This window comes from Callospermophilus lateralis, chromosome 2 (assembly GCF_048772815.1).
Source record: "Callospermophilus lateralis isolate mCalLat2 chromosome 2, mCalLat2.hap1, whole genome shotgun sequence".
NCBI classification, from domain to species: Eukaryota; Metazoa; Chordata; class Mammalia; order Rodentia; family Sciuridae; genus Callospermophilus; species Callospermophilus lateralis.
In genome coordinates, this window is record NC_135306.1 from 102,445,594 (window position 1) to 102,465,802 (window position 20,209).

The window sequence follows — 20,209 nt, forward strand, 5'->3', positions numbered from 1 at the left end:
CTGATCCAAAAGCCCACCCTCAGGCAACACAAACCAATGGTCCAGCGGGTTAGATAGAATAATGTGATTGACAGTGGTATGGGGCGTGGTGAGGCGAATCTATCCAATCGAAGTTGGGCCAAGGCCCAAAGCCGACCAGCACCGACCAATGGAAATGCGGAACTGAGGACAATGTGCCCACCCACTACATTTGGCGTTGCCTGGAGTCGCTGCAAGGGTAAGCTAATGAGAGGAAAGCTGGGCGTTGAAAGAGCAGCACTGATTAGCGAATCCGAAATCGCCTGAATGAAAGCCCACTTGTGATTCGTTCTAAGTAGATCAAAGCCTCGGCGGACTGGAACCAGCGGGACATTGAGGTATGAGTCCGGTCCGGGGAAGTGGGGTAACCCGGGAACCCAATGAGGAGGGCAGCGGTGAGGAAAGCCGGACAGATGCGGAGTAGCGAGAAGGATGGAGACTCCGGCTGCGGAGGCTGGAAAACAGTGTGGGCGGGCGGTGCGCGGACATCACAGACTACCCTTACCGGGGGTCTGGGCCCAAGACCCGGCGGCTAATGAATTCTTAATAGAATGCCGAGAAGGAGGGACTGTTTTCTGTATCGTGCTCTTAAGAAAGTAAAATGTCAGTGCTTTCGTTTTCCGTTTGTCTGAAACCTTAATCCCTCTCCAACTGCTAGGAGGTAGTCAGGTGAGCATTCTGATGAGACGTGCGGGCACTCTTTTCCTCTTGCCAGTTTGAATCAGCAGCCGGGCCGGGGAGAGTGGAGGAGCTAGCAGCCCGGTGTTTCCCGGCTGCAGTGCTGGTAGCTGATGGGTGATGGAGCTAGCGGACTGAATCTCTGTCACTTTCAAAACGCAACCATGACCGGGAAAGGGGTGCAAGGACAGGATCAGAATCCATGGACGACCCCCCCCCCCCCCCGCCGCCGCTTTCTAACAGTGTGTTAAGAGTGGACGTCACACATCCGTGGCATTTAGGTAGCTTGACAATTGATTTTTGTCCCAGACGTGCATGGGACTTAATAAAGCTGGAGGCGATATCTTAATGTTTTAAAATTCAAATGATAAATATTTAAAGTAGAAAAATAAAAATGGGAAAGTCCTCTGATTATTTTTAAGTGTTTGGGACAAGCTATAGAAAAAATTGAAAAGGATTCCTTCAGAAGGGCCATTCACTCCTGTAATCCATTGTTTTCTTCTGTTGCTTTCAAGGGCTTGAGTCCACGTGAAAATCGGGCAATGGGTGAGGTATCACCCATCACCAGCAGCTATTAAGCTTTATTACCCTCTACGGAGTCCATATTTGTCCTGGACAGAAAGTCATCTTATAATAGTCATTAGTATTCTCACTCAAGATTCTCAACTTAGTGCTGGGTGCTGTATTTTTTAGTAAACTAGGGTCAGTCTCCTCACTGTGTGCTTCTCTATCAGATTTCTCTGAAAGGGCATGTAGAACCAACCTTAGATAAATGACAAATACAAATACGTCCAAAAGGGTTTGAAGAAACTTTCTTTAAAAAAAAAAAGATCTCACAGCATCAACATAGAGGGGAAAAAAAATTGATCCTATATTGGGTCCTGTTGTCAGCTACTGAACAGTGTTCAAATTTAGACAGTATTTTTATCTACTTGCTACAGATATTGCTGGGCTTATGGTGTATACCTGTAGTCCTAGCAACTCAGGAGGTTGAGGCAAGAGGATCCACAAGTTCAAGGCCAGCCTGGGCATTGCAAGGTCAAGGCTTCATGTCTCAAAATAAAATAAAATAGAATGGGCTGGGGATATAGCTCAGTGGTAGAGTGCTTGTGTGAGGAGGACCTAGGTTCAACCCCCATTACTGCAAAATAAATGAATACATAAGTACATGCCACATTTGTTAAGTAAAGGGACTTACTCTTGAAATCAGGGTGACTAAACCATCAATTCTCCAAGATTTGAAGAAGTCCTGAATATTCAATAAAAGCTTTACTTTTTATCATATCTGACTCAAAAATAATAATTTAACTATTCCAATAGAGGAAATGAGCAAAAGTATTATTCTCATATTGAATTAACAAAATGAAATGCCTAGATGTTCATTTCTCTACAACATCTTTCTTTAGTATACCCTACTCCTTCCTTTCTACATATGGTAAGAAAATGTGTAGTTTGGTCATAAAGTCATGAACCTCATTCTCAGAATAGCTAATTCTAGTATTAGTATTTATCTCATACTTGAAAGCTGTAACCCAGTGTCTATAGAACCCAGTGTCTCCTGAGTTTTTAAGTTTCTGTGGGATATTAAAGGGATATGTTTCAAATGATTCAGTTTTAACTACCATTATCCTATATTCTAAGATGTTAGAGTTGTCTAGGTCTTACAGGTTATTGTGCAATATCATAAAGAGCACCAATTAACCTTAAGTAGTTATTTTCTTAGAGGTATCAGCCCAATCAACCAAACTCAGAAATATGAGTAATTTCTAAAACCTTCTCCTTAGATTTTTCTATTTCCACAACCAAGGAAAGCTTAAATCCTCATCACCTCTCTGTGTACTCTGTCATCAGTTAACTTTTTAAAACTAAACTTGAGAATATTACATTTGATAGTATATCAAATACCTGTGATCCAGATTAATAAACATTCACTTTCTGGCTTATCTATTTAAGCTTTTAATTTTAAAGAAATACAAACCTCATAGATCTAGTTTAGATCCCTTCTCTTCCCTTTCCTCTCCTCTTTCCTTCTTTTCCCCAGAGAGGCAAATATTCTCCTGAAATTATATCATTAATGCTCATGTTTTTATGCTTTTGCTGTATATATGTACATCCTAAGCAATATGTATTATTAAAGTTTATTTTAATTTTAAACTACAAATAGTATATTGTGGATTTCATTTGCGATTTTTATCACTTCATTGGTTTTTAGCTATATTTATAGCAGTACATATAGATCAAGTTCATTCATTTGAAGTGTTCATTATGAATATATAATATTGTATTCATTTCCTTATTGATGAACATTTCAAGTTTGTTTTTTTTTTCCTGTTATGCTATCAAGAATAAAGTCGCAGTGATGACCCAAGAATTTTTCCAGAACACTAGTTCTTCATGGAAGTGGTACTGCCTTGGATTGGGGGTGTTTTGGGATTTGTGTAGACATATTTAGTTATTATCATTGGAAGGAAGTATTGGAATTTACCTAGCAGGGCTGGGGATGCAAGGTGTTCCATAATGCACGGGACAGTCATCAGGTAAAGAATTGTCCTCCATCCTATACTACTTTCCCTCAGGGTATTCGATTTTAATTATCTGGGCCCAGAACCTAACTCTATTTTTCATATTAACATAATGTATTTTTTGGCACAGTTTAATATAGTAAAATTTCCAGGAATGAAACTCTAATGTAAATCAAGGGAAAATTATACTAATTTGTAGTTTGGAACTTTAACAAGAGTTGTTCCTCACTCTAGAAAAATCACATAACTAAAGGCAGCACAGCTCGTGGTATTTGAGTTGCCAGCACAACACACCTGCATAGTCTGCATTTGTAGCTTTTGCGTTCATGGTGATTCTAAGTTTAGGTGCGAGCATCTGACTACTGTACTTCATTATGTATTCTAGTGTAGTCAGCCTGAACATTCATATTTTTAAACATATGCTATTTCATTATGAATTAGTTCCATTTAAAATTGGCTTCTGTATATGATATAATGTAGAGGTCTAGTTTTATTATTTTCCGGTTGGATAATCATTTGTCCCATCACCAGCTATGAAATCCTTTACCCACTGAATCGCAGAGCCAACTCCTTCCTGCATGAAGTTCTGACAAATGCATGGATCTGTTTCTAGGTTCTCAATTTCATGCCGCTGGTCCATGTGTCTTTGTGCCACTATCACACTGTTTTAATTACCTTGGTTTTATAATGTGTCTTGTGGCAGTTGGTAACAAGAAAGGCAAGTTGCCATTCTACTTCTCAAAATTGTTCTGGCTATTCTTGGGTTTTTACTCATATGAATTTAGGATTCATTTTCAAGTTCTACAAAAATTATTTTTAGATTTTGGTTAGAATTGCATTAAATGTATAGGTTAAAGAAAATTGAGATCTTTGAATTGAACCGTCTAGCAACATGGGTTATTTTTTTATTCAGGGCTACTTTATTTATCTGTCCAGGTGCTTCTTCGAAAATCATCTTTAATAAGATTTTATAATTTTAACTACAATAATCTTACAAATCTTTTGTTACATTTATTCACACTTACATACATATACATACACATATCTTTCTAGTGTGAAGGTTTCCAATATATTCAAAAGTATAAAAATAGTATAGCCAACATCAACACTCTCTTCACCCAGTTTCAACAACTAGCTCACAACCAGTCTTATTTCATGTTAGCTACTTCACTTCCCCTCCCCCAGAGAATATGAAGCTCCTAGTCACATTTTCTATTCTCTGATGTGTTAAATGTATATATGTATATATCCTAAAGAGACTTCAATAGCTTTTTTTTTTAAAGAGAGAGAGAGAGAGAGAGAGAGAGAGAGAGAGAGAGAGAGAGAATTTTAATATTTATATTTTAATTTTCGGTGGACACAACATCTTTGTTTGTATGTGGTGCTGAGGATCGAACCCGGGCCCGCACGCATGCCAGGCGAGCGCGCTACCGCTTGAGCCATATCCCCAGCCCAATAGCTTTTTTTTTTTTTTTTAATTCACTTTAAAAAAACATAATTCCCTAATATCATCAAATATCCAGATACTGTTGAAATTTCTCCAGTCATCTTTTAAAAGTTTTTCTTTTTTATACTGGCTTTTTTGAGTCAAGACCCAAACAGAGTCCATATATTGCATTTGATTGATATGTCTCTTAAGATTCTTCAAAAGAAACCTTTTAGTGAAGTATAACACACATACAGAAAAGTGTACACATCCTAAATGTATAGCTAGGTACAGTTTACCAAAATGAGTGAATCCAGGTAACCCACACCCAGATCAATAAACAAAATTTATCAGCACTCCAGAACCTCTTTCAGCTCCCTCCAGTCACTACTTTCTGAATGGAAAACATACTCTTTGACTTCTAACCCCCTGAAGAAGTTTGAACTTTTTTTGAACATTATATAAATGGAATCAAACAGTATAAACTTTTTTGCCTCTGTCATTTTATACTTAGTATTTGTGAAATTCATCCAAGTTCATTCTTATTGCCTTATTCTATTGCATTGTATGAATGAATTATGAAACATATTTATCCTTTGTATTGGTGGACATGTGGGTTGTTTCCTTTTTCAGCTATTTCAAATAGGGTTGGAATGAACTTCTTGTATATGGGTTTTGAACTTCTGTGTGCATCTCTGTTAGAAATACAACTGGGACTAGAAGAGCTGGATCTGGGGGACATGAATTTTCAGTTTTGATTGATACTATCAGTAGTCTCCAAAGCAGTTATAACAATTTACACTCTTACCACGGTGTTTGAGGGTTCCAATTAATCTACATCTTTACTAACACTTATGTTGTCTGTCATTTTCATTTCAGCCATTCTCGCAGGTATGTAAGGGTAATGAATTTTGGTTTTTATTTGCAATTTCCTGATGACTAATGAAGTTGAACTGCTTTTCACATATTGGTCATTTGGATATTCTCTTTGTCAAGTGTTTATTTTTATTTTTTATCTGCTTGATCTGTTAGATTCTAAGATAGTTACATTAAAATCTTCCACTAAATTTGTGGCTTTGTTTATTGTAATGTTATGTCATTTATGTTAGGTTCATATTATGTCATTTATGTTAGGTTCATATTTATTTCAAATTCTGTCTTTTTGTCAAATTATTCCTTTTGTGATTGTTCTTTTTTTTTAAAAAATGCTTTTAGTTATATATGGACACAATACTTTTATTTTTTATATGATGCTGAGAATTGAACCCAGTGCCTCACATATGCTAGGCAAGCTTTCTACCACTGAGCTACAACCCCAGCCTGTGATTCTTATTATTATTAATATTTTTCAAGCTTAACATATATTCTTGATACTAATATTGCTTGACCAACTTATATTTTTGTTTCACTTGTTTTTCCAAATTGTGATTTAAAGCACATAACATAAAATTTACCATATTAACCATTTTTATGTGTACAGTTCATTAGTGTAGTATATTTACATTATCATGAAACAGATCTCCAGAAATTTTTCATCTTGTAAAAGTAGAACTCTACACCTATTAAATATTTCCCCATACCCTTTCTCCCTAGTATTGTTTTGTTAGTGTTTCTTTTCAGTCTCTTTATTTTGAACCTCTCTTTCTTTATGCTTTTTGTGTAGCTTTTATAAAGAGCTGTTTTTATTTTTTTTTAAATCTAGCATGAGAATCCTTTAATAATCAAGTATAATTAATATAGTTAATATAAGTTTGTTTTTACTATGCTTTTTGTTGTAATTTGCAATTTTATCTTATATTTTTAAATTTTCCTTCCTTTTTACCCCTTGCCATCACCCCCTCTTGTTTTTTCCTTTATTATTATTTTTTTCACTCGTGTGGAAGTTGTTCATTCTCTTTGTTATTTAGTATGTGCCTATGTGTCTTCAAATATCTATCTTTTGCTTAGTAAAACTTAACTAATCGTTAATTCCTCCTTCAGAGCTAGTAATATATGTTGACTGCTTTTACTTTGAATTATTCTTTCTCACCTCCATATAACTGTTGAGTAATATTTTAGTTTTTTCATTTTTAACCCCTTGAAAATTAGTTGTCATTATCATTGCAGGAATATTTATAGTCAATTTTTGCCAATGTCTTTCTCACCATTTTTTCTTATATCTTTCTTGGTTCATTTTCCTTTTTGTTGGAGTACATTCCTAAGTAGCTCTTTCAGTGAGGATCTGTGAGAGGTGTGTCGCATTCCTGTGACTTAAACCCTCAAACCTGCCCACCCAGGGACACTACCTGTCATGATCCATGTGACTAAAACACTCAGGGTTCACTTAAGGGGAACTGGGCTGTGCAAAATAACCACACAAGACAGAAATACCTTTTTCTTTGGGGGTGCTGTGATAGCTCCTTTGACCTTAAGGGTCTGTAGAGAGGGCGAGCGAGTGCTTGCTGACCCCTTTTATTGAGGAGAAGCCATTCAAATGAGGCAAGGGGTCAGGCTTGAGGGGGTTGAGTCTAGCTTCATGATGTCTGTTGTCAGCAGGTTGACTGACATCTAGGAAGGCCACACCCAAGGGGGTGATGGCAAGAGTAAGAGAAGGGGACACACAAAAGGGCATTCTATCCCAAACTAGCCAAGGGGTAATATCACAAAGGAACAGGTGAGCGTTGCTCAACCCATGGGGCTGTAGGAAGGCCCATGCATGAAGACACATTTGCGCTGTCTCTACCCTCAAGATCAGGGCTACCGTCTTCCCTTACTTAAAAGCAACCAGATCACGGGGTGACCTGCAGTGCCTCAGCCAACCAGGAGGGGAAGCAAACATTAGTTACATGCTATGTCAGCCTCCCACAAGGTGAATTCCATTTCAGTCTTTTTATGTCTGAAAACCTCATTAAATCCACTCTTGAGTCTTATATGCACATCGGTGGTGGCATCCTAATAGATGATCTCAGCTGGGATCCTTTAGGTACCTTACTTTTAGTCTAGTTTTTATGTTAATCTTTTCTACTGAGATTCCCATACCACATTAGTATTGTACTTGAACTCTATATTTAAATGCAGGTAAGGATTCAGATTTCTCTTGGGCTAGTCTTTTTCACTTGTGGCCTGAGTCACTTGTCTAGATTTCTTTGAAATCATTAGCAATTTTTCAGACCATATTTCAAAAACCATTAGCTCTTTGAGGGCCCAGCATGATACATTGTTCTTAGTTCTAGTTTTCTGCATCATGGGCCTGAGATCTCATCTGGCCAGGACAGGACCACTCTGAAGGCCTGTATCTGCTGCCAGCATCCCTGTAGGTCTCAGTGCTCAGTCCTCACTAACCACTCAGGCTTTGAGTTATATTTTTTTGTTTAGGGTACTTAAGGATTTTCCTTCATTGCTTTGTATATTTGTTAAATTCTTTTTAATTTGTCTTATTGAACATTTCCACATGTTCACTGTTGTTCCCTTTGTTAGTACTGTCCAGTGCATGGACCAGAAATTATCTGGTCATCCTTCTAAACCTTGATATGACCTTATTACTCCCTCACTTGATTTTCAGATTTGTTAGCACTGCTTTATTTATTCATCAAACAAATTTATTCCATATAACCTCTGAGCTACAAACTGGGGATACCAGGTGAAAAAGATAAAGTTTCTGCCTTCGTGAATTTATTATTCTAGTTGGAGAGACAAAAAATAAACTTGTAAGAAAATGAATAAATAAGTTAACCAGGTGGAGTGGTACTTGCCTGTAATCCCAGTGACTGGAGGCTGGGACAGGAAGATTGTGAGTTCAAAGCCAGCCTCAACAACTTAGTAAGACCCTGTCTCAAAATAAAAAGGGCCAGGAATGTGGCTCAGTATGGGTTCAATCCCCAGTACCTCCCCACATAGAGAAAAAATTAACTACAATTAATGACAAGTACTCTGAAGGAACTAGGGAGATGAAAAATCACTGCTTGGGAGGATTACTTTAGACAGGGTAGTTGGGGAAGACCTCTCAGAGGAAGTGCTATTCCTTCTCTGAGGAAGCCAAGATGGGAACCATGAAGAGAGTCTAGCCCTACAAATAGTAGAGGGATTGTTGGGGATTGAGGGTTAGTTACAGGCTTTAGAAATAGCCAAGTACAAAGACAGAGATGGGGAAACACTGGCTTGCTGGAGTAGTTGGGACAACATCCATGAGGTGCCTGGGAGGGGCATAATGCTCCCCAGTGAGGTTAGAGAGGCCTGTCCCCTTACTCCTCATCTTGCCTCACTGATTTTTTCTGATTCTTTCCAGAGAGTTCCTGTGCAAGGTCCCTCCTTTGTAACCCTTCTCAATATCCCAGTTCCTGATGCACTTTGCTACTTAACAGAATGTAACATGGGTAGTTGTTTATTGATGGTATTCTCCAATAGACCTAAAGCTTCTGCTGGGAGAGATTTCTCACCTACCTTTGTCATCCCCAGCTTGTAGAATGGTGCTTTACATGGTAGGGACATCATGAATGTTGATTGAATTACTGTGTTTTAAAAGTAGTTCATGCTTAGAGCTTCTTTTCCAATAACTTTTTAACAAAACCTCTCATAGATAAATTTTTGTGACATTTAAATATCAGGTAAAGAAAATCAGCAAGCTAAGGAAGAATCTGTTGCTTAAGACTTGTCTCTGATACTGGAAAGAAAATCAGGGCAAGTATGGTAGTGGGTTGACCTGTAGTGGGTTGATTGGTAGCCCCCCAAAGTTATGTCCACAGCCTAACCCCTAAAATATATGAATATGAACCTATTTGACTAAAGTGTTTTTGTAGATGTAATTAAGTTAAGGAGCTATGATAAAATCATACTAGACTACTTGAGTGAACCTGAAGTTCAGTGAAGATGCCCTTATAATGAGCAGCCAGAAGAAGACAAGAGACAGAGAAGGCTGTGTGAAGGCAGGAACAGAGACTAGAGTTGTGAGTCACAAGCCAGGGAACATGTGGAGCCACCAGAAGCTGGAAGAGGCCTGGAAGGATCCTCCTCTAAATTCTTTATTAGGAGTGTGGACTTATTGATGCCTTTAGTTTTTACTTTTCATCTCAAGAACAGTGAGAGAATGAATTTCTCTTGTTGTAAGGCACTAATTAGCAAAACAGCACATCCCCCTTTGCAGTTATACTGCACTGACTCCTTCTGAGACATGGACATAGAATACCTTCCTCCAAAGCTTATTGCCATGATTAAATGAGATACATTTGTAAAGTACTTAGCACATAGTAAATGTTCAGAAGTAGTGATGGTGGTTGTTCTTTAAGGACTGGAAATTTTCTTCCTTTTGCAAATAAGCTCTCAACAGTAGAGTGGAAATTTCTGTCTCATAATCGCCTGGTGAGTCAAAGTTCATCCCATGATGTTAACCTAAGAGCTTCAACTTCTGCTTTGGCCCTGGAACTCCCAGGCCCTTGTGCCTTTAACAGACCTTAGTTAGGATATTATAGCAAGGGACAGTTTAGTGTTCTACTGTGGCTTGGGGAAGAAGTTAAAGTAGAATTCAGAGACCAAATTTAAAATTACACACATGGAGCAGAAAGCCATCTCTCAGTCCCTGCCATAAAGAAAGGCTTTGGGTTCTAAATTTCTAGTTCCCATTAAGGGACTCTGGGACTGGACATTCTTGAAAATTAAAGACCTGTAGTGAGTGATCCTACACACCAATCATCAAAAACTTCCCCATAATGAGGTCAGGCTTTCTGTATTTGTCTAAATGCCAGAAGAGGGTGTGGGTAGGGGTCCCAGACAGAATGCAGGCTGATGATGTCTTCCTCCCCAGGATGGCTGGCACGGTGCTAGGAGTGGGTGCTGGCGTGTTCATCTTAGCCCTGCTCTGGGTGTTGGTGCTGCTGCTGTGTGTGCTGTTATCCAGAGCCTCCGGGATAGCTAGGTAAGGCATTCTTTCCAGCTGGGAGTCCTAGGTAAAAGCAATTAGAGGCAAAATCGCTGACGCTCATTAAACATTTAGAATTCAGAAGATCATTTTTGTAATTACTGGCAGTTTGAATGAGTTGCATTTTAACCTCTTATCATAAGCACTAACTGTGTTATTTATGCTCTGAGGCAGAGGTGGGAGGAGAAGGGAAGTGTATTTTTCAGTTCTTACTATGGAGGAGATCAGGGAAGACAAGAGATGACAAGAAAATCTGCTTTCACTGCCTATTGAATCTCTTGAGGTTGAATGTGGGAGTTTTTCTTAATTGTTCAGATTTATGGCACTTGCTTGGTCCAGTCTCTAAGGCTCTAGGCCTGGACCCAGGGAAATGAAAGAAGCCTTCAGTGGATTTAACTGGCCTTCTGCACCTGGCATTGACTTGGACAGAGTTAGGCTACTAACGGAACCTGAAAATAGAGTTCCACTCTGGACACTCCATTTTAGTGTCAGTAGGAAGCAGAGAATTAAGAATTTGCTAAAGTATCCTAAGTGGGAATGGAGAGGGACTGCTTTGTTGTGTTTTCTTAATGACTTCATGCAAAAGCACAAAAGAAAACTACGAATTCCCGCTGTTAAGAATTTCCCAGAATAAAGGGGAATGCATACAGCTGGTACCCGTCTAGGAAGAAAGACTTTGGGATAGAGGCTGGTTGTGGACAGCAGGTCTCTGGACTCTGTTAAGGGACTGAAACAGAATATCGACCCCAAGGAAAGGCCAGTCTGGGCCTCATAAAAGAAAAAACTGTAAACAGTGCTTTTAATACTTTCTCTTTTTGGTCCCAGGTTCTCTGTCATTTTTGTATTCCTTGGTGCTGTGATCATCACGTCTGTTCTATTACTTTTTCCCCGAGCCAGTGAATTTCCAGCCCCAGAGGTCGAAACGAAGGTAAAGCTGTTGGTTTCATTTTGTCCTCTGGTCCAAACCATCATCCTGCCCTGTGACCTGAGATGTTAGAATTGCAGTGTTCAGGCAATGATGGGAAAGCTCAGAGGGAATTTTAAGACCCTCTATGCCTTCACTCAGGAAAAGAATCTTCTGAATTCCACCTGCAACACTTCTAGGCAGAGATTTGCCTGAGATGTTCTCTTCTCCAACTTGCATCAAGTTGAATAACATTGTGTTGAAAGGCCACCTCCTACTGTGGGGACAGGGAAAGAGAAAAGAGTTAAAAATGGGAGTAGTCCTGCTCCCAAAGTGAGGTCCCATTTCTGGTAGCCTTGGCTCACATCCTCATATCTTGGGTTGAAATTGATGTAGTACCATCAGGGTGCTGAGCAACATGAATTTCCATCTCCATCTGGTACGTCTTTTCCACTCATAATGTGGAGAGAATCATTTCCATGGAGAAGTGGGGAAAGAGGAACATTTCTGTGGAAAGCAGAAATGGAAGATATAAATGAATTCAATACTAACAATTTCATTGGTCTACATATGCCAGCTTCCACCTCTGTAAATGGATTCTTATCACCTCTCTATACTTCTTTGCTGGAGATTTCACCCACTCCTGAATGAATGGGGTGCTGGTTTAACCATGCATAACTGGCCTCAAACCCCATAGGAACCTGATAAGGTTATTGACTTCATTTGTTCCATTGCTTCTTCTAATAGCTTCTTTTTTCTCAACCTCCATTTTAATTTTTAAACAGTAATGATGGTAATAGCTAACATTTATTAAAGGATTACTGTGTGCTAGGTCCTATGTAAGCATGTTTATACTGTCTCATTTAAACTTCAGGCCAACCTAACTAGTACAAAGTAGTTACTATTACTGTCCTCATTTTATAGGTGAGGACACAGGAGCTGTAGAGGTTAAGGTAACTTGCCCAAATTCATACATATACATTAAGAAGCAGAGCAAAGATTCAAGCTGAGATCTACCTTCAAAATCTTCATTGTTGGGATTCAGCAGAATATCAGGGGCCAGCCCAGAGAATACACAGGTTACCAATTTGATACTAAACAACAGTACGCAGACTTTTGGACTATAGTGAACACATACTTCCAACCTTATATAGAATTAATCCTTGGCAAAAGGAAGGAAATTAGTTTCAAAAACTCCAAGGGAATAATACCACCCAAATTCAAGGAATTATTTTCATTAATTCCAGATCTTTTGTTTACATTTGGAAACCACTCTGAAGGTAGAAGTATTGTGTGTGTGAGCCAGGGGTAAATTCTTACCTCAGTGTCCTTACTTAGAGGAGAGAGTGATAAGATTTCTGTGTTGCTGCAGAAGTGACTATTAGAAGAAGGCAATAGAGTAAACACTGTTGAAATCAGTCTCTCTCTTTTCTGTCATATGAGTTTCAGACTCAGGAGAGAATGGGGTTTGAGCAAAATGTGTTTGTCAGCATAGCCAGCAGAATGGAGTTCTCATTTTCAGGTCTTGAGAGCTGGCCCCTGCAGCAGCCAAGCTCAATACTGTATCAATAATACATGGCCTGGGCCTTCTGCACCCAAGGCCTGCTAATTGGCTAATTAAAAAGTGAAACAGTCGAACGAGCAAACATGTAGCCCGCAAGAGACTTGTTCAGTAACAGAGCCAAGGTCAAAGTTATGTTAAAGCTGTTTTATCAAACTGACCTTTGTTATAAGTTGACTGTTGGGGTAATCTCTGGAGCAGCTGGGGTGTCTGAGTCTTCTTCTTTTTGGTGTCTTTGGATCTCAGCAATCATACCAGAGCTTGGATTTTGACAGGTGCTTTGTATATCAGCACTGTATTAGTTTCCTATTGCTGCTGTAACAAGTTACTATAACCATAGGACCTCACAACATAAATTTATCATCTTACATTTCTGTAGGTTAGAAGTCCAAAATCAGTCTCACTGGGCTAAATAAAATCCAGGGTTCAGCAGGGCTGCATTTCTTTCTAGAGATTTTAGGTGACAATCTATTTCCTGGCCTTTTCCTGCTTCTGGAGGTTTCCTCTGGCCCTTAGCTGTTGGCCCCCTTCCTTTACCTTTTTTTTGGGGGAGGGCGGTGGTGTCCTGGGGATTGAACTCAGGGCACTCAACCACTGAGCCATATCCCAGCTCTATTTTTTTGTATTTTATTTAGAGACAAGGTCTCACTGAATTTTGCTGAGGCTCGCTTTGAACTTGTGATCCTCCTGTTTCAGCCTCCTGAGATACAGGCATGTGCCAATGCACCAGCTTCTTCCTCTATCTTCAAAGCCAACAATAAACATCTCTCTGACATTGCTTCCATCCTCACACCTCTTTCCCTGACCCTCTTTCCTGCTTCCTCCTCTAACTTTCAAGGGCCCTTGTGATGACATTGGGCCCACCTGGGTAATGCAGATAACCCTGTTTTCAGGTTCATTTGGTTAGTAACCTTAATTCTCCTTTGTCATGTAATCTAACATATTCAAAGCTTCTGGGGATTGGGATGTGGACATCTTCAGACCATTTTTTTTTTTTTTTTTGCCTATGGCAATCACTGCTTGGATATTTTGGATTCTCTCCTAGATATGAGTTTTCAAGGCTTCTGTGAAGTCAATCACTGCTGTCATAAAGTCTATACATTAAATAGGTATTTTTCTGCCTAAATTTAAGTACTGCCATTTGGCTCTAGGAAACTTGGGGCTCTGGTAGTACATAGCACACCAGTGAATAGAGCCAACATCGGTTATAGCTATTTTATTTTTATTCTTTTAGTATTGGGGACTGAATCCAGGACCTCCAGCATGCTAGGCAAGCACTTCACCTACAGCCCCAAATGCCCCTACCTTTTTAAAAATTTCGAGACTGGCCACACTCATACTTGCAGTCCTCCTGCCTCAGTCTCCTGAGTAGCTGGGATTTATAGGTGTGTGCCACCACACCCAGCAGTTACAGATTTTTGTCAATAAAGACCAGGAACACTGGGGCCTCAAGGACTGGTAGCATGGGCGAGACCCTTGGTTCAATCCCCAGTACCACAAAAGAAAAGAAGAAAAAGGAAAGCAAAATAAGAAAGAAAGAACTGGGGCCTCAGGTATGACAGGTTACCAGGCAGCCAAATGTATGATGGAGCAAGTTACTTATCTTCTTAATGTTTTAGTATCTCAGGCAAATGGCCATTTGCCTTCTCCACTGAGAAACTAAATGTTAGGGTTCAGAACTCATCTGATGAAAACTTTGAAGAGTCACCTTTTTATTTGAAAACGAACCCCTCTGAAAGCAGTAGGTTGATGGCTGGATCATATATATATATATATATATATATATATATATATATATATATATATATATAAACATGGTGTATACACCATTTTTTTTTTTGTTTTGTTTTGTAGTTGTAGATGGACAGAATGCCTTAGTTTTATTTGTTTATTTTTCTATGGTACTTAGGATCAAACCCAGTGTCTAACATGTGCTAGGCAAGTGTTCTGCTGCTGAGCTACAGCCCCAACTCTACACCAAAATTTTATACTATTGTATTTTAATATATGTTCCAAATTCTCCATAATAAAGTATGTTTTAACAACAACAACAACAAAAAATGATTCTTTCTAGACCAAGCTAACTTCTCATTAACTCTTTGAGATAACTGGTTCCAATGATCTATTTATAGAGGGAACTCAGTTACAAATATGAATGAACAACTGCTGATGAACTTATTATAGATTTTGGATCAACACAGCCAGGATGCTGAAGAGTAATAATTTCACTTTGGTGTTTTCTTTCTCCAGATTGTGGATGCCTTTTTCATTGGGCGCTATGTCCTGCTGGCTTTCCTCAGCGCTGTCTTCCTTGGAGGTCTCTTCTTGGTTCTAACTCATCATATCCTGGAACCAATCTATGCCAAACCACTGAGGTCCTATTGAGCATTGTTGGGGAAAATCAAGACCCTGTTCTCCTCTGCTCCATTTTTATGTCATTGATGAGCAACAAGGGACTTCAGAGCCTTATTTTGACAGTCTTCCTATCTGAAGGCAGAGGAATACACATTCATCACTAAGACAAATCTCTTGAGCTCTGGCTCCCAGAAACAGGGTTGCAAAATTGTCCCCATGGGCATCAATTCTCTCCGTTTTAGGAAGGCTGTTACTGTCTTCTTAGTACCTGCACTTAGGAATTTCATCTGTTTTGAAAGGGAAATAGTACTAATAATCTTAGAGTAGATTTTCAGTCATGCTATTTATAAGTGGACTTGGGGGCAAGGATGAGCCCTTTTTGATAATAAGGGAAATTTTTAGTTATAAATTATTATCATAGCTGGGTGTGGTGACACATGTAATCCCAGCTACTCAAGATACTGAAGCAGGAGAATTGCAAGTTTGAGGCCAACCTGAGCAACTTAGTGAGATCCTGTCTCAAAATTTTTCAAGAAAAGGCTGGGGGTATAACTCAGTGATAGAGTGCTCCTGGGTTCAGTTCCCAATACCAAAAAAGAAAAAAAAAGTTGTAGTTATTTGCAAAGTAAAAGCACTTAAACACAGAGTTACTTTAATGTGATAATTTGGAAGACTAATTTAGATGTTGGTTATTGACCACCCTATGCATATAATTTCACAGAAGCCTATAAAAGCAATGGGTATTACTTTCCTCTGCTCTAATAAAGCAATAAACAACCACCAAGGGGCTGACTTTCACTTCAAACTCTTGGCCATGTAGTGAAGCATTTGTATTTTATTTTCAATCTGTAAGGTAGTATTTTTATATTTCAAACTTGTTTGGAAATTAGAGGACAGGTAGGGAAATGTTGGTAGACTGTACTCCTGCCATATATCTGTAGGTTCTTTTCCAGGATATGGTCCCTCTGTGTGCTTTAACATTATCTTAACAGGCCATTTTACGTTGTGGTACTCTCTCCCCATCTTTGTAACTCTTTCTTCAACGCTAATCAGGAACATATATTATCAGCATTAGATTATAACTTTATACGTGCCTGATCTCCCTGACCAAGTAAAATTTGTGCCTAAATGGAGGGTCACTTTAGGAAGTGTCATCCTGACACCCTAGATCTGTTTAGAAAACGGTCTTCTGGCTTAAAATGAAGACCCAAGAGAACAAGTTGGAACGACTGATTAGGTATGTGTTATATGCCAGTAGTCTGCTAATACCTTTGAAGTTTATTTAAGTTTTACAATAATCTGTCATGATCACCCCCCACTTTTTGTTGTTGTTGTTGTACTGGGGATTGAATCCAGGGGTGTTCTACCACTGAGCTACGTCTCCATTCCTTTTTTTTTTAAATTTTATTTTAAGACAGGTTCTTACTAAATTGCTGAGACTGGCCTTGAACTTGTGATCCTCCCTCCTCAGCTTCCAGAGTTACTAGAATTACAGGCATGCATTACCATGCCCAGCCATCCCCATTTTAAAGTAGAAAAAAATCTGAAGCTTAAAGAGATTAACTGACTCATTTGAGCTTCACACAACATCCAGTGTGCAAACCCAGGTGTGACAGACTCCTAGGCCTGTTTGCAGCAAAGTCAAGCCCACACAAGAGGAACATTGACTGCTCCATTTGCCACCTTCTCTTGTGTGTGTGTGTGTGTACACACACACACAGACACACAAACACACACACACACATACACACACACTTTGTGCAAAGTGTATTTCAGCTAGGCCTGCCTTCTATAGTCTGTAATTGCCAGCTATGGTGAAATGAATGATACATTACTTTCTCCCTGCATACCCAAGGTATTCATGTCTAACCCTAAAAACAAAACAAAATAAAAAACCACCACAGGTTTGGTCCTAGAAGTGGAAGGCTGAGAGCGCACAATGAATTCCAGACTTTGGCATCGGGGTGCCCCTATCATCAGTGTCTCATATGGCACCCCTTATATTCATGGCCTCCTGGAAGCAGGGCTCAGAGCTCATCCTTTAAATACCAAAAGAAATAAATCATTTTTAGTGCTCATTAACCAGTCTCTGATCAGTGGCCTTAGGGCAGGTTATGCTGTTCTGGTCTCTGTCCAGAGACTGCAGTGATTCCCCATTGTTTGGAAGGTGGTAAGGGAGAGAAAACAGGTTATTTCATAGCCTTTCAGAATTGTATCCTGACAAGTTAAGAGTTTAAACACTAAATCAAACTGACTTCAAATCCCGATTCCTGAATGATCTTGAACCTCATCAGTCTGTGCTGTTCCCCACCTGTGAAATGGGGACATTTAAGAAGACCTACTCATAGGGCTGATACATGATGACATAAGTTAGTACTTACAATGTACTTAGAAAAATGCCTAGCACATTTACTAATCTAATAAAAATTGTGATTTCCGCATTCAAATGCACTTGTTTCCATATTGTCCATGACACCACTGTGCCCCTACAGTAGAGATGTTTGTTCATTCCATTAGATGGCGCTGTGTGTTATGTTTTAGAAGTTTCTCAAGCCAGCAAAACACACTGGGTAATTACTTAAGTTCCTTAAACTTGTCCTTATAAAAATGGAAGTAAAGCTAGCACTCTTTTGATACAGGGTATCAGATGTTTAATGTAAGACTGCATTAGCAGTACTGTATTGCTATTCAGGGACTAGGCACAACCATTCCTTCACACATACCACACATATTGCCATTGGTCAACACTGATCCAACGCCTGTTGGGCATAAAGTAGTGGTCCTGGTGGAGTAATTCAGTCAAAGCACCAGCTCTAAGGTGTTTGGGCTGTTTTCCTAATTTGATCTCAGGATGGAGGTATTCCAGTTATTTTTAAATGTTTTAATTCTAACAAAGTAATCCATTTCTTTTTGTTCTTTAAGACATTGACTTTGCTATCACTCTACTTCATTGCTGCTATAGTGAAGCATTTGTATTTTCAATCTGTAAAGAACCTGCTGCTGTTACTTTACAGATGAGAAACAGGCAAAGAGGAAAAGGGATTTTAAACATTTCGCAGCTAGTTAGTAGTCGCACTCAAACTTGACACACTAGCCCAACCTCCCACTGGGTTCCTAACAATTCATTTCTCATTTTAAAGATCATTTTTGGCTTTCAAACAACTCTTATTTTTACACTGGTTGATACTATATTTTAGTTATCTGTACCTGCCATTTCCCTAAATCATGTCCAAAGGTTAAAAGTTCCATTAAAGAATGCTAATTAACATTGATAGTATAAATAATAAACATTTTATTTTAACTCCTTGGCTTAAGTCTTTAATAAGTGTTTGGCTGTTGTTGCATAGAAACAAATTTCCAGATGTGAGAATCAGAACCATATGGAAACAAATCTGGAAAAGTGTTGATTATCCTCATAGGAGCATAAAAATTCAGGACTGGAAGGGATTTTATAGTTCATAGAGTTCAACCTTTAATCTCTAGATCCATCCCAAATCTTGGAAATAAGTGCATTTGACATGCTGAAATCACATTTTTTATTAGATTAGTAAATGTGCTAGGCATTTTTCTAAGTGCATTGTAAGTACTAACTTATGTCATCATGTATCAGCCCTATGAGTAGGTCCTCTTAAATGTCCCCATTTCACAGGTGGGGAACAGGCACAGACTGGTGAGGGAGTTGGCTCAAGATCACTCAGGAGTAACCAGGAATCAGGATTTGAAGTCAGGCAGTTTGACTTAGTGTTTAAACTTTTAACTCCTTCCTATTATGCTATGTTGCTCCATAAAATGAGAACAGGAAAAGGAACCAGGGTCAGGCAATGCAAATCTACTTGATAAAAACACCAAGGAAAAGCAGCTGAGTGTGGTGGAAAATCCAGAATCTTAGGAGTTGGGCAACAGTCTGGGGCAGAGCAGTTAAAAGACACATGGGACCTCAGAGACAATTTCACTGGTCAACCTTGCATTTTGGGAATGTCTCACTCTATTAGGCTGAGGCTTCCCTCTCACTCAGAAATACTAAACAACTGAGCAGCTAGTAGATGAAGTTTTCAAGACGAATGTAAAGGACACTGCGTAAATGTTACATAGCCAAGCCCTCTACTTGCTTTTAAGCTGGGGATTTCTTTTCTTTTTAATATTTATTTTTTTAGTTGTAGTTGGACACATACCTTTATTTTATTTATTTATTTTTATGTGGTTCTGAGGATTGAACCCAGGGCCTTGAATGTGCTAGGCGAGCGCTCTACCGCTGAGCCACAACCCCAGCAAAGCTGGGGATTTCTTTTGTCTTCCTGTCTTTAAATTGATCATCTTCAATTTTATAAAGAATCTTTATTAGTTTCCTACTGCAGCTGTGACAGATTATCACAAACTCAATGATTTAAAATAGTACAAATTTATTATATTACGGTTTTGGAGGTTAGAAGTCAGAAATGGGTTTCATGGAGCTAAAGACAAGACTTTGGAGACTCTAGGGGGAAATACATTCTTCTGCCTTTTCCAGCTTCTCTAAGTTGCCCACATTCCCTGGCCAGTGGATGCTTTCTCAGTCTTCAAAGCCAGCAGGATAACATCTTCCAGCTGACACTCCTGCTTCTCTCTCTGATTTATAAGGAGCCCTGTGGTTACATGGGCCCACCTAGCAAGATGGGGTAGTATCTCCACAATTTTTATCACATCTGTTAGGTAAAGTGACATATTTACTGGTTTTGGGAATTAGGATACAGACATCTTTTGTGGGGAGGGAACACATTCTATCTACCTACTATGGAATATATGGTCCCATCTTCAGCTATCAGGAATGTCTCCTATGCTCCATTGGCCCTCTCCTCATTCCCACAACCTTATGTGC

The 20,209-nt window shown here is 39.1% G+C and overlaps 1 protein-coding gene across 1 annotated transcript; it reads left to right on the top strand.

The window, feature by feature from the left end:
• Positions 1-335: 335 nt before the first annotated feature.
• On the top strand, positions 336-17,817 carry Tmem218 (transmembrane protein 218). The gene is made up of 4 exons (XM_076843597.1): positions 336-356; positions 10,421-10,531; positions 11,360-11,462; positions 15,250-17,817. The coding sequence occupies exons 2-4, from the start codon at positions 10,422-10,424 to the stop codon at positions 15,382-15,384; spliced, it is 348 nt and encodes a 115-aa protein (XP_076699712.1). The 5' UTR covers positions 336-356; position 10,421; the 3' UTR covers positions 15,385-17,817.
• Positions 17,818-20,209: the final 2,392 nt, after the last annotated feature.

Coding starts and splice junctions, on each gene's coding strand:
- Tmem218 (XM_076843597.1), top strand. CDS start 10,422: ATGGCTGGCACGGTGCTAGGAGTGGGTGCTGGCGTGTTCATCTTAGCC. Junction 10,532..11,359: donor AGAGCCTCCGGGATAGCTAG/GTAAGGCATTCT, acceptor TTTTGGTCCCAG/GTTCTCTGTCATTTTTGTAT. Junction 11,463..15,249: donor CCCCAGAGGTCGAAACGAAG/GTAAAGCTGTTG, acceptor TTCTTTCTCCAG/ATTGTGGATGCCTTTTTCAT.